Raw genomic sequence first — 14,354 nt, 5'->3', positions numbered from 1 at the left:
AAAACTGCTTGGAAGTGAGTGACAGTGAATCAGAATAAGCAAATCTACTACTATTTACCTATTCACAGTATTTCTTCTGCAGAAAATTTTTAAATTTCAAGGGATTTGCATACAAAATTGTACTTATATTATTAGTATATGTATGAAAACAAAAATAAATATTTTGCCTGAATCTCTAGGAGAAGTAAAGGTTTTACGCTACTGAAAATATATTTTTTATTCAATTATAACCAAAACAAAACATTAAAAAAAAAATTAGATCACTTTTTAACCATCAATTTCAAAATTAATGTGTACGTTAAGCTGTAATAAAGGGTTCGAGGTGGTTCAGGCGATCTTAACTACGTCACACTCCTGGGCCAGCTGTCAAATGTCATGCGCAATATCATACCTTGTGTATTCATTGTACCATGGTTCACAGTGTTTAGTGAATGTTGATTTTTTTGTTAGTACCAGTGTGTTTTAAGCTAAAATATTATTTAAATAGTAAGTAATCAAACTCGTTCTATATGGAGGAAGTCAAGTTGCTAGCTAAATTTTGAAATAATACCTTTGTTTTTAATATTTACTTTTTTTTAGGTTATGTTTACAAGTAGTTCATACTTTATTTTAAGCATTTTAAGTATCCAAATAACAAAATTATTAATAAAAAAATTTTATTTACAGTGACTTCAAAGCATGTTTTATTATTTTCTGCCATAGCAGAATTTTTTAAAAACGACATGTCACAGCTGCAAAGAGGAGAAAATTCTTACGAGAGTGGCAATGTTTTGAAATTTATTTTTGATTCTGAGGTTTTCCCAGCCCTACTGAAAGGAGAAGTCAGAGCCAGCATGAAAAACAAAAATTATTCTGTAGAGGTAATTATTTTCCAATATTAAATTTAAAATATAAGAATATTAATAATAATCTTTAATCCAATGGGTTTGCACCCAATCACAGGAACATTTAAAAAAAAGTAGTATAGTAACAGCTTCTCTTAGAATTAAGCCTATAGCAACATATTAAAAAAATACAAATAAAAACATAACTATAAAATGGCAGAAATTAATGATGCAGTATATCATAATTTATTTTAAATCTCTGTAAAGTAATGTAGACGATCAAAATTTAGATCATATCTTTGAAAACATTTTTCAATGGTGCTACAGATTCGGTTCATAGGAGACATATCAGAAATGTTTGTTCTACCTCTTGAGTTATAGAATGTTCAACTGGAACATGTAGTCTTCTCTGGTACAACAAAATAAATTTTAGATAATAATTTTGGGGAGTCTAGTGAATTTTGAAAAATGTTATACAGCACTGTAAAATCACTCACCTGTTGATGGTAAGCTAGAGTATCAAACTTCATTATTTGTAGCAGCATTGTATGTGAAAAACACCCTTTCAAGATAAAAACCATACACTTTATAGTGCATGTATTTTAATCTCTTACTCTGAACAGCTTTAATAGCTGAGCATGCATTCAAATAGATTGGTGACCAAATCAGTACTCTATACTCTAGCTTACTCCTTATAAAACTAATATAAACAGTTTTGAAGCTTCTTATGTCAGCAAAGTTTGACACAGTATCCCAGTACAATTACCTGGAGTGTAATTTTGTATTCACTTGACTTCTGTTCGAGAATTTATTAACAAACTAATCTGTTTTCAAGATTTAATGTGGAATTCTTTTGACAGTTTAAATTAATATTATTAATTAATTTTTAAATAATTAATATTATTAATTAATTAGTTTAAATTAAAGTATCATTATTTTTTTCAGGTTTCCATAGACTACGATGATGGCATTGTAGATGCTAAATGCAGTTGTCCGAGAGGTCAGGTAGTGTGTCATCATATGGCAGCATTATGTTTACATGCTCACCATAATATTAGTATTACTGATAAGGCCTGTGCATGGAACAAAAGGAAAGCTGTTGACATAGAAACTGTAACCAAAATCAGAGATATCTATGAACCTAAAAGATCGAATTATGTGGCAGTACAGAGGACAGCAAATCAGGAGGAAATTGAAAATTTTAAAGAAGGGTTGGGTCATGCAAATCCCACTGGATTTGCTTGGTTACTAATGCCTGAACCTTTACCGGAAGCAAACTTGTTACCAAGCATTGACACTATTTTGTTTTCGGAAAGCTACATGAATGCGTCAGACAAAGAAGAGTTTTTCCTGAAGGAATGTAGGGTGACACAGTCACTTATACGCAGTGTTCATGATATGACAATTGGACAGGCATACAACCAAAATTGGCTGATAGCAAGAAAGTATAGACTGACAAGCAGCAAATTTGGTCCAGTCATTGCTGCATATAATAGGGGCAAATATCCAAAGTCTCTCTTTACAAATTTACTTGAGGGGTATGACCTAAATGGTGTTCAAGCTATCCAGTGGGGTAGAGAAAATGAAAGGTGCGCCTTAAGTAAATTTTCTGAAGTCACTGGTTTAGATATTGAACCAGCAGGATTTTGTCTTCACGAAAATGGATTTTTGGGAACAAGCCCAGATGGATATGTCAATAAACATTTTTATTTAAATATTTTATAACATAACATTTGCAGCGATAACACTTCTTTATATTCTCTAAGGGTTTTCAAAACATTTGAGCCAGTTTGTAATATATTTTTTATTTTGTTAGTGTTGTGTCATTTTTGTAATTAATTGTAACATACATGATTTATGTTTTTGTTTTTAACAATATATAGGTAAACATTTTTAATTTAATATGTTATAATACAGTTTGCAGCAATATAATATCTTCGTATTATCTAAACATTTTATAACATTTTGAGCCACTTAGTATAAGTTTTAGATTGTTTGTTCTGAGCTTTTTGTAATTAATTGAAATATTAATATTTATATCACTAAACTATACTAGATTATAAAACTCTATCATATATATTATAAAATGATGAAATATCACTAAATTGTAAAATTATATTAATAAACTATATTTGATTATAAAACTATATCACTATTTATCATTGTGAAATAAATAAATTATGAAAATATTAATAAATTTTTGTTTCACTACACAAAGTTTGCAGCAATAACATTTCTTATTCTCTGTGCTTCCAACACCCAACCATTTGTTTTGATTTGCCTCCTTTGGAATCATTTCTATGAGAACTACAGGCTGTACTTCATCTTTTTCACCATTTTGGCACCAAGCGTTCCACTATCCCTGCAGTTATTTCTGTTAATACTTTACTAAATGTACTTTGTTCCATTGAAAATAACAGGTCGTTACCAGTACATTTTTGTAACTTCCATTTCCTACAAAATTAAGTAGGGAGAGAACCTTTAATTGTATTGAAATTTAGTTACCCCTCTGCCTTTCAGAAACTACAGGTGGCAAAGTATCTACAACATACCTAGCAATATTTTTGACACCCTAAAATACTTTATGAAGATCTAGAGCTGGTTATCTATTTCAAATGGGCTACTGGTGTCCCGTAACTGACGTTGCTCTACATTTACATAATTTCTTTCTGCCACATCATTCCATTCATTGTGTAATAACAAATTTACAAAATCCATTTTTTCAAAAACAAACAAGAAGCCAAAAATAACGTTTTATGTAATTTTCTGCTGTGGCTTGGTCACTTTACGCATAGCAATGCAGGGCATGATACATCATACCGTTTTTACACATTATGTTTTGAGAACTGTAATCTGATGTACGTTTTCTGAATTTTACACTAGTATGTAATTATTTACGTAAATGATACATCATAGCCACCATTAGCAGCATCAATAATCAGTATCTTAAATTTTATTACATTTGTAATTTTTACCTACGACTTTAATTTTGAGGCACCTTCAGGATAGAACTGCTCTACTTCTTTAATTAGGGGATATTGCATATTTGTTAAAGCCCCAATTACCTGGAAGACGGCATCAGCATGTGGCAGTAAGGAATAAGGTATGAAATCCAAGATTTTAAAAATTTTCATCCTTCTAATGGCTCGCTCAACATGAATTCTAGCCCTAGCAATGCACTCAGTCTGTCTAACTTGCTCAGGGGTAAACTGTGCAGTTGTTAGAAAGGGTGGAATGTTAACGTGTACTCCAGATGGCACTATATCTTTAATTAAAAATCCTTTGTCTGCTAAAATTAAATCCCCTGCTTCTAAGTGATCTAGAATTCCACAATCTTTAACAATTTTTTTGTCAGATGTTGATCCTGGATATAGGCATGATACAAATGTAACTACTCCATTGGGAGCCACTCCGACTAATCCTTTACATGTATTCCTATGTTTGTAGGAACTGTATGTAAGTTTTTGGGTTGCCATACTTGCCCTAGATACACTAGTATATACTTCGGTACAATCTAATATAATTCTACAGTTTGTAAAACTACTAAAAAGCAGTTTGGTAAACAAAGTTTGTTTTTATTCCGGGAGGGGATTTTGCCCATCAACTGCTTATAAACCACTTCATGTAAAACATGCAGCCATGTTGTAACAATATTGGACACTGTAGCTTGTGCAACACTAAATCGGACAGCAAGATCTTCATGGGGAAAGTTTTGCCTTAACTTCATAAGGGTCATTAATAATTGATCTATTTTTCTAATTTTTTCTACTTTCCACTTGTAATAATAATTCACTTCAATGTTTTTCAGTAGGTCGAAAAGAGATGTGAAAATTTTTTCTGTAGGTAGGCCAGTATAAAGAAGTATGAGCCTGTCGTTACCCCTGATGTTCTCAAAAGAAAACTTCTCTGAAAGGTGTTTCAGATCTTCACTCACTTGTTGCAAATTTTGCCTAAGAAAATAGTTTTCTGCATCTACCACAGCATGTAATGCCAAACTCTTTGTAGTTACAGATCCAGTTGAGGTAGATGGTTGTGGTTCTTCGACAGATCTATAATAATTGTACTGTATTAGTATAACACACAAATTCTTTATTATTTATTATATATATATATATATATATATATATATATATATATATATATATATATATATATATATACATATACTGAAAAATATCACACTTGTGCTTATTTAATAGTGCATTGCATTGTGCCAACATATGATTAATGGGTGACAAGTTAAAATATAATAAAATATATCAACTTTTAACATTCTTAGTCTAGCCTTTGGTATCTTGAATTTAATATAATTAATAAAATTACAGTCCTTATACTTAGTATGATGTAAAATATAGACAAATATCACAGCTTGTTTGTTTCTCTTGTCATATTGGGGCGTTATTTTAAAACAGTCAACCATGGACATGTATAATATTATGTAGGGATATTAGTTATTTTTCCTTACATAGAGACACCTCAAGAATCATTTCTAAACTTTTTCTATATTATAGTTCTTACTACTTCTAATTACAAAACTCAATAGCATATATGCCTTCTGCACAATTGTTTCATAGTGCTGGTTAAATTTCATATTGCTCTGAAAAACAACTCTATATATAAATAGCTTTACATTGTTTATATTAAATGGATTTGATACTATATTAAGTTGCTTTTGTGTAAATGTAACAACAGAGCACTTGTTTACATTAAAATGCATTTTATTATGAGTAAACCAATTGCAAACAGTGCCCAAATCTTGCTGTAATTTATAACTATCTTCCAAGCATGATATTTCCTTGAACATTTTGAAATCATCTGCGAATATTAGACAGGATGAATGTGTAATACTTTCTGGTATAGGATTAATAAAAATGATGTAGTAGAGGTTTTAGCTTACTTCCTTGAGGCATGCTAGATATTTTAACGAGTAAGTACCTCCAATTTTAACCTGCTCTCTTTCTCTGTCAAGTAAGAGTGGAGGAAAACCTATACTCAGCTAATCTATCTACCCATATGCCATGATTATATAATACATATTATAAGGAGAAGTAGTTTAAATACATTAATACCTTGCATCATGCATTAGGACATCCTCAATGATTTCAGTTACTTCTTTCTTTGCTCTAGTTCTTTTCTCCGGGGTTGGAAACTTTTTTGTTTTTCCTTCATTATGTACGAATAATGTAGGCCCATTCTCTTTTTTTCCATCTACAAAATGGCAACTGCAGAGGAAAGCCCCAGGACCTGGTTCTACTGTTCTTCTGTAAAATAACATATGCAAAAGAATGATATAGTACATTATTACCAAAAACAAAATATTCTATTTGATAAATTTTCAAATTTTAACTCACCTTGTCAATTTTATCCATAGATTCCTTGTTTTTGTATTCTTTGGAAAACGATAAAATTTACATTTTTCTCGTACATTGTAATGATTACAATTGGGTGCCCAACACATTACCATTTTTCCTACAAAGAAAACATTTAGAATAAAATACACTTTATTTATTAATTATTACAAAAAACAATTCCATTTTAAAGTTATAAGATAAGTAAACAAGGATTGTTTTGTGGAATTTAATGATTTGTTTGCAAATTGGCTTCTTCAGTAAAATGTATCTTTAAATATACATCATTTTACATACCTTGAAGCGAAAAACTGGAGTTATTTTCAACAAAAACGCACAAAATCGATGTATTAAAAATCTACTTATGGTAATCACAATAGAATGCTTGGTTTGTTTGGATACAGGACCATAACCTATCTCAACGCGTGACGTCACCACTAATGAAGCGCATTGTGGCTTATTCCCATTTAAATAGTAATTAATTTAAAATGCCACAAGAAAATAGCTTCAGAACAATATTAAAAATATAATATATTATTCTTGTAGATTTAATAAAAAAATCATAATTTAATTAAATATTTTATTTATTAGAGGCTTTCACACAATTTTTGTATAATAATTTCTATTTACATTTACAGATTACATTTACAAACTACAAACTGATTAAGTCAAAGCCTTGAGTTTGACATTTGACAACAAGGCCTTGTCATAAGTATGAAGAAACAAAATAAACATGAGAACAATAACGGTAAAAGTAAAACCACTAAAACTGTAAAACCATAACATAACTATTAATTAATTGATTAAGTATATACATATACAAACAAAGAATATACAGATTTTTTATTAAAATATTTCACTATTTAATTGTGATGGCATGTCCACATGAACTAAATGATGACTTTTCAAATGGCCAGGATAAGTCAAAGAATGAAGAACTATTAGAGGAATCCCTTTTACCCATAAAAAGTGTAAAAATTAAGGCCGAGTTAGATTTGGAGGAGTCTTTCAGCTATTTAAACCAACTAGAAAAGTCAAAAGACCCTGAAAATTATAAAATAGGATTGACAGTAACAGAGACTATTGATAAAATTAAGTTCCATCCTCCTGAAATGCTCCCAAATGGTATCAACTTTGAAATTAAGCAGGAATATGAGGAGCGTGATCCTGATCTGGATGGAATTGGAGCTGTTGATCCCATTACCAGTTATTTGACCAATATTTCTAGGGAGAATATTTATAAATCCAAGTGTGATACCCCTCGAATTTCTTCACAAGACATTAAAGTTGAAATCGAACATGAACAGTGTGATTCTTCTGTGGATAAAATGAGACATATTCATCCCAATAAGAATTATTCAACCAATTGTTTAAGAGATAATATTGATTTACACAAGTCTGGTGCCCTTCAAATTTCTCCACAAGGCATTAAAGTTGAAATTAAACAAGAACATGAACAGTGTGATTCTTTTATGGGTCATATGAGACATATTCATCCCAATAATAATTATTCAACCTATTGTTTAAGAGAGAATATTGATAGGCCCAAGTCTGATGCTTCACAAGGTATTAAAGTTGAATTTAAACAAGATAATGTGGAGTGTGACTTTGTTCTGAATACAACTAATAACACATATACTAATCACTTAAATACAGAAGTAAAATTGGAAGACTTTGTTGAAGTGGAAAATTATTCCCATTTAAGTAAAATAAAAATCAAACCAGTTAATAGAAAAAACAAATTAAAGGCTTCTTATTTCACAAAAAAATGTAAGTAAATTCAACTTAGGTGTGAGTTACAGCTGTTTTACTTTTCTTTATTTTGTATAAATCCTTATATCTTTCCTTTGCAAATTTTTGTCACAAGGTGGATTGGAATACTTATCACTCCTGTTGATCAATTTTATTTTAGATGATTTGATCTTTCTAGATCCCAAGATATTTGGGTTTTTATATACCTGAAGAATACAGTTCAATTTAAATTGGAAACACTCTTAAAAATCACAAAGTTTTTAATTGATTTCAATTTTTGGCATGTAGCAGTTTTTTCCTAAAAGATTACTACATCACTGTTCTTGCATTTTCACATAGCCAGTCCTATAAATGTTGAATTCAACTTATATGGAACAGATACATCAGTATTTATATCTACGAATTATTGCACATAAAAACACACACTTGCACAAGATAGATTTCTGACACTGATACCTGTCAAATATACTACAACAGTCATTCAACAAAAGGTGACACCGCTCTTTTTACAATACAGTGCATATTATGTTATTCCTTCGGTATATGTGTTTCATAGCATGCGAAAAATTACCAAGAGGTGTAAAAGATTTCTACAGAGAACTATTTAACAATATACAAAATTTACATAATGTATTGGTGATTATAAGACACTGATATACCAAAACAAAAAAAAATGTGAAGTAAGAAATACAGGAGATATGAAAGAAGCAAAAGTGTTGAGTCTAATTTCACAGATGTGACAAAACATTTACCGTTATATGAAATATGTGTAGGGAATGGTATCAAACCTGATCAGAATTAAATGTGAAGAATTAAACAGGAGAGCTGGATTAAGAAAAGCAGAGTTATAGTTGCTTTATATGCAAAGTGTAGAGAGTTTTATATAGAGGCGGCAAATAAATGAAACAGGTTTCCTTTTAATGACAGAGATCGCAAAGCATTGAAGTGTCAGAGGATGCTAAAGTATGGAGCGATTATTGGCCACAAAATGAAAGAAAAATATTCCTTTCCATTGCTGAGCATGCTTTACTTTTTCTCGAACATTTGTCTGCTTCTGTAGATACTGAACTTGACATAGAATGGCGAAAGTTAAGTCATATGGACTTGCTCCTTAACAACAAAATCAAAGAAATTCACCAATTTTGGAAACAGATTTTTCAAATTAATAATGGAGATGGTTCACAAACACTTCCAACATGGTAAAAAACTGCTATGTCTACCATAAATAAAGGAAATAAAATGTCCATGATGACTATTAAAGGCACTTTGCACAAGAAAGTAGTTGTAAAGAAATGTTTTGCATTTAATACAACTGGCATGTATATGAAAAAATCAAATAAAAGAATCTATGATTTTAATAAAAAAAATGATTCCAAAGACCATGAAATTGAAAATGTTAATCAGTAATTTTCATTGCAATAAAATTAACAATTTTGATTTCCCAGATTAATTACAACTCCCAGATATTCATTAATATTCATTAAATAAAGGCAATTTATGGTAAATCTAACAGTAGGTGTATGACTACTGATCAATTCTAGGAATGGTATGTCAGGCATAAGATTTGATGTTTTGAAATTACTGTTTTCTGTTGTTTTCTAAAGTTCCATTTGCTGCTTTTTGCTTTACTGAGGTTGATAACACTGTTCGTCAGAAAACAATCTGGTTTATTGCTAGGTATAACTCTGCATCATGTAAGTTGATACACAATGTGGAGGAGAGACTAGGGGGAAATATGATTTTGATCTCTGCCTATTAAGGGGAAACATAATGTTAGTATCTCTCTCTCTCTCTCTCTCTCTCTCTCTCTCTATATATATATATATATATATATATATATATATATATATATATATACCTATATATATATATATATACAGTGTTGAGTGTCTTACCACCCGGCAAAATAGCGGAAAGGATAGAAGACAGATTAAGTTGAGATAGTACGAAATAAAGCTAATTTTTAGATGTGGCTATTTTACTTCAGTCATAATTATACGGATGACCTCGAAAATATTTTATTTTAATAATTTTTGATGTTAGAATAAATGATTAAATAAATTAAGATATATTATAGTAAAAAACATTAATTAGTAGCGATTTTAAATTATAAATTTTTAAGTTTATTTAATAATAAAAATAACTCAACTGAAATATTTGACTAAATTAAAGGTAATTATGTTCTGTCCGAAAATAATTATTGTATGTGGAATTGGTGTAATAGTTAGAGACGTGGTCTATTGACAAGAAGTTTGGGGTTCAATTCACACCAAGGATAAAATTTTTGTTTTACTCAATCAAAAAATAATAGAAAATATGATACATATTAGGTAACAAGTTTTCGAAAAACTCATTATTTACAATTTATTCTTATTCCAATGTTATAAAATAGAAATACAAAATAATTCAAATTCAATTCCAGTTTTACAGTCTTCAGTTGTGAATTCAAAATAATCCGGTGAATCTCAGTGTTAATATCAATTCCTCTGTACAGGTAGATTTGCAGTTCTCTGTCCTCTGTACAGTTTATTTTTGTAGAATTTTTGCTTATTTGAACATTCTTTAAACACTCTTTTAATTTTGAAGAATTTTTACTTTATTTTCGAAGTACAACGACACATAAATGTTTAGTGATTCAAAGCAAAACGATCTCTGCATAATTTCAAATTATTAAAAAAAAAAAAGAAAACCACAATGTGGGTTTTGAACTCTAATCGTCTGCGACGTCTGTGTCGCAGTGTCGAATTCTTACCACTAAGCCACGAATGATTGATAATTATTCTGTGACAAGAGTGTATAAAACTCCTCAAATCATAGTAGAAATTATTCTTGGTTAATAATTTAAAACTTTAGATTAAATAATCACTATTAATTAAATTATTTTATTCACATTTTTGCTTTATTGTGGTCAATCAGTTTTTACTTTATGCCAAATTAAAAATGGAAATACGTCACACAAACGACGTTACACATAATAATTATGACCGAGGTGATTTAGCTCGAAGCTAACGTCTAAAGGTGTGAGACTATCGATAGTGGTACTGTAATGTAAATTATAGGTGTTTACCGATTATTTCCCACCTCTACGAATTTCATCTCTTTTTATTTCACAAGGTAACTGTGTTTTCTATCTCTTACGTTAAAAAGCCAATTGGTAAGACACTCATCACTGTATATATATATATATATATATATATATATATATATATATATATATATATATATATACTTATTTATCTTTACTTTTTATTTCAGGGTTTTCTTCTGTTAATTTAAGGAAGAATAGACATAAGATTCATAGTTGTTCTTTTTGTGGTAAAATCTGCATAAAGCCTTTAATACTTATGTACCATTATAAAATATATCATTGTACAAAAAAGGCAAAAAAAAATAAACAAACTGAAATCAAGTCATCTTCAATATTACATGGTTTATTAAAAGAAGAAAAGGATCAAATGTTAATAACTAAAGGATCATCATATGAAGGACGTTACATTTTGGATGAAACTAAAATCTCATATATTGCTACAGTACATAAAAAGTTTGTAGAGGAAAATCAATTAAAACCCAATTTCGGCTGGCAAAAATTATATGAATGCAGTAAGTGTCACAAAAATTTTAAAAGATGCAGTGACTTAACAAGACATTTGTTTAGTCATGTTAAGGAAAGTCCATATACATGTGAAGTATGTTTTGCACAGTTTTCTACAAATTGTTGTTACCTTGTACATAGGCGTGTACACACTGGACAGAAACTGTATAAATGTCATATTTGCTTAAAAAAATTTACCCGAATTCATAATTTAATACGCCATCAATTAGTGCATTCTGATGACAAACCATTTAAATGTGAACTTTGTGATAAAAGGTTCAAGACAGAAGATAAAATGACATTACATCACAGCATTGTCCACTTTGGTATTAGACCTTATAAATGTGACTCATGTCCTAGGAGATTTGGTCGATCCACTGATTTAAGCAAACATAAACGGGTGCACACTGGAGAAAAGATATGTAAATGTATGATTTGCTTAAAACAGTTTGCACATCGTCATGCTCTGAAGGCTCATATGCTCATTCACACAGGACACAAGCCTTTCAAATGTGAGATTTGTTCAAAAGCTTTCGGTACCAAAAAGCATTGCGAGCAACATATGAATATCCACATTAAAGAAAAACCTTTTGAATGCGGTATCTGCCACAGGAAATTTACATTTTATAGTAGTTTATGGGCACATACACTTATCCATTCAGGAAAAAAGCGTTTTAAATGTAGTCTCTGTTCGAAAGATTTTTCCACTTCAAGCAATTATAGACAGCATTTGTTGATACATTCTGGGCAGAAACCTTTCCAATGTGAAATTTGCTCCAAAAGGTTCAGAGAAAAGCGTAATTTGAATAGACATATACTAACTCATTCTAAAGATAAGCCATTCAAGTGTGAGGTCTGTTTTAAGCGCTTCTCTGCTATTGCAACACTCAAAACACACATGCTTCTGCACGAAGACAAAGACCGTTTTAAATGTGAAGTGTGTCAAAAAAGAATGTCATCAGGAAAGAGTTTAAAAGGTCATATGCGAATGCATACTGGAGAAAAACCATATGAATGTGACATTTGTTTGAGAACTTTTGCTGACTCAGGCAACATGAAAAAACACAGGAAAAAACATACAGGGAATGCACATTAAAAAAAGCAGCTACTATTTCGTCCGACCAAAATAAGTAACTTCTTTTGCCTTTAATGGCTAAATGCAATAAGCGATATTTAGGTCCCTTAATTATACATGGTGATTGATTAGTGTGATAAAGCTCAGTAGATCCGCTATAATAATAGATAGCAATAAAAGTTAATAACAAAAATTGTAGGCAACTTTGAGGTTCACATTACAATACAGGGTGTTCGATAACAGTGGCAGACCAAGCTTGTTTTTTTTTAATAGAACACTCTGTATTTTATTTTAGATTCGAAATCTTCTTCACTTTCGTATCACAACAATATGAAATTTTGTTCTGTTATACAGGGTATTTACAAAGTTATAACCAATTTTCTATGAAAATTATAACAAATTCAACTACCCTTATGATTAGAAAGCACAAGAACAATGATCTATTGTTGCCATATGACATTAGAATAATGCCAAAATGAGCTCAGTATAAAAAAGCTGTGCATACATTACTGTTACAGATTGAACCATACAAGATAATGGACTTTATGAATTCAAATATGTAACAGGATTTCTGTAATTTTTTTTTGTTTTAATGTGTATTTCGCTCTGCGTATATGTGTATGTCTTTTTGTCAATATTATGTATGTACAATTTTCGAAATAAAGATTACTATTAATACATATTTTTTATTGATTGTCAAAATTTTCAAAAATGATTGATATTGCTAATTTTATTTATATTTAATAATATTACACAGAAGACGGGCCCGGGTCTGAAAGGACCCCATTCTTACATGGGTGAACTATGCTTATACAAAAAAAACTGTACCAGTAACACATTATTTTTATAGTATTGAACATTTATTAGACTAAAGCATACACATTACAAAATACATTCTACTGCTGACACTAAGAGACTATAAATAACAACTACATACTATTTGTACAATATACACAAACTATCTCTGATTTTGTGTGTTCCAGACATACAAAATTGTTACATTTTACACATATTTTACTAGTTTTTCTGTCTTTGCCTCTACAACACACATGACACCTCCCCTTTTATTTTTTTTTTATTCTACTCTGGACTCAGTAATATTCAAAAATTGTGGGAATACATCTGCCATATGACGCTTTTTATTCTTTTCGATGTGCTTATTGTTATAACGTTTGAAAACATTCCTTTATAAGTTCCTTGCCCAGTGCCAAAATATACATTTTACACTTACTCATATTGTGCTTTTTGCAGTCCAGCGGCCGAAACCATAAAGTAGTTTATCAGAAAAAGTCACGTTTCGACCGCCCAGTGGTGTACACTTCGGCAGGTAGGTATATTTTATTTTTAAACCAGTGAAATCAGATTTTGCGAAACAAGAATATTTTTAGTATAACCATAACTACTACAGCGTTCAGTTAAATTTAAATAGAGAATTGCAAGTGAGTTTGGTTGTGACTTCATCATCGCCCCTGGCAGAGCCCCGCATTACCAGGGGAAGGCTTTATACAATGGAGTTTGCCTGGTTCCCCAGGGGGATCGTTCACGACCACATAAAGCCCTGTGGTCATACAGCCATCGGCACGATTACCTCACACCTTAGCTTGGGTAGGCTGCTTCTTGGCCGCTGAAGCAATTCATCCATTCCTAGTCTCTCGAATACCTGAGAGAGATTCCCAGATACCCCAGGGAGCTATGTGGCGACAGGAACTGTTCTAGCGTGGTCGTTTCACACCTTTCTATACTTCCCATTCACCAGGCCTAGC

General features: G+C 30.7%; 3 protein-coding genes across 3 annotated transcripts; 2 read left to right on the top strand and 1 right to left on the bottom strand.

The window, feature by feature from the left end:
* The first annotated feature begins 398 nt into the window (after positions 1 to 398).
* On the top strand, positions 399 to 2,549 carry LOC140445733 (uncharacterized). Its single transcript, XM_072538034.1, has 3 exons — positions 399 to 486; positions 667 to 860; positions 1,770 to 2,549. The coding sequence occupies exons 1-3, from the start codon at positions 432 to 434 to the stop codon at positions 2,547 to 2,549; spliced, it is 1,029 nt and encodes a 342-aa protein (XP_072394135.1). The 5' UTR covers positions 399 to 431.
* A 1,235-nt stretch (positions 2,550 to 3,784) lies between these two features.
* Positions 3,785 to 6,759, bottom strand: LOC140445728 (uncharacterized). Its single transcript, XM_072538020.1, is given in 5 exon segments — positions 3,785 to 4,372; positions 4,375 to 4,873; positions 5,894 to 6,085; positions 6,176 to 6,293; positions 6,470 to 6,759. Coding segments are annotated over 4 exon segments (1,377 nt in total). The 5' UTR covers positions 6,289 to 6,293; positions 6,470 to 6,759; the 3' UTR covers positions 3,785 to 3,799.
* A 113-nt stretch (positions 6,760 to 6,872) lies between these two features.
* Positions 6,873 to 13,261, top strand: LOC140445722 (uncharacterized). The gene is made up of 2 exons (XM_072538006.1): positions 6,873 to 7,942; positions 11,180 to 13,261. Exons 1-2 carry the CDS (start codon positions 7,045 to 7,047, stop codon positions 12,610 to 12,612), a joined length of 2,331 nt encoding a protein of 776 aa, XP_072394107.1. The 5' UTR covers positions 6,873 to 7,044; the 3' UTR covers positions 12,613 to 13,261.
* Positions 13,262 to 14,354: the final 1,093 nt, after the last annotated feature.

This window comes from Diabrotica undecimpunctata, chromosome 1 (genome assembly GCF_040954645.1).
Source record: "Diabrotica undecimpunctata isolate CICGRU chromosome 1, icDiaUnde3, whole genome shotgun sequence".
NCBI classification, from domain to species: domain Eukaryota; kingdom Metazoa; phylum Arthropoda; class Insecta; order Coleoptera; family Chrysomelidae; genus Diabrotica; species Diabrotica undecimpunctata.
This window is presented reverse-complemented; position numbering and strand designations above follow the sequence as displayed.

Coding starts and splice junctions, on each gene's coding strand:
- LOC140445733 (XM_072538034.1), top strand. CDS start 432: ATGTTGATTTTTTTGTTAGTACCAGTGTGTTTTAAGCTAAAATATTAT. Junction 487..666: donor GCTAAAATATTATTTAAATA/GTAAGTAATCAA, acceptor TTTTATTTACAG/TGACTTCAAAGCATGTTTTA. Junction 861..1,769: donor ACAAAAATTATTCTGTAGAG/GTAATTATTTTC, acceptor TATTTTTTTCAG/GTTTCCATAGACTACGATGA.
- LOC140445722 (XM_072538006.1), top strand. CDS start 7,045: ATGGCATGTCCACATGAACTAAATGATGACTTTTCAAATGGCCAGGAT. Junction 7,943..11,179: donor TTCTTATTTCACAAAAAAAT/GTAAGTAAATTC, acceptor TTTTTATTTCAG/GGTTTTCTTCTGTTAATTTA.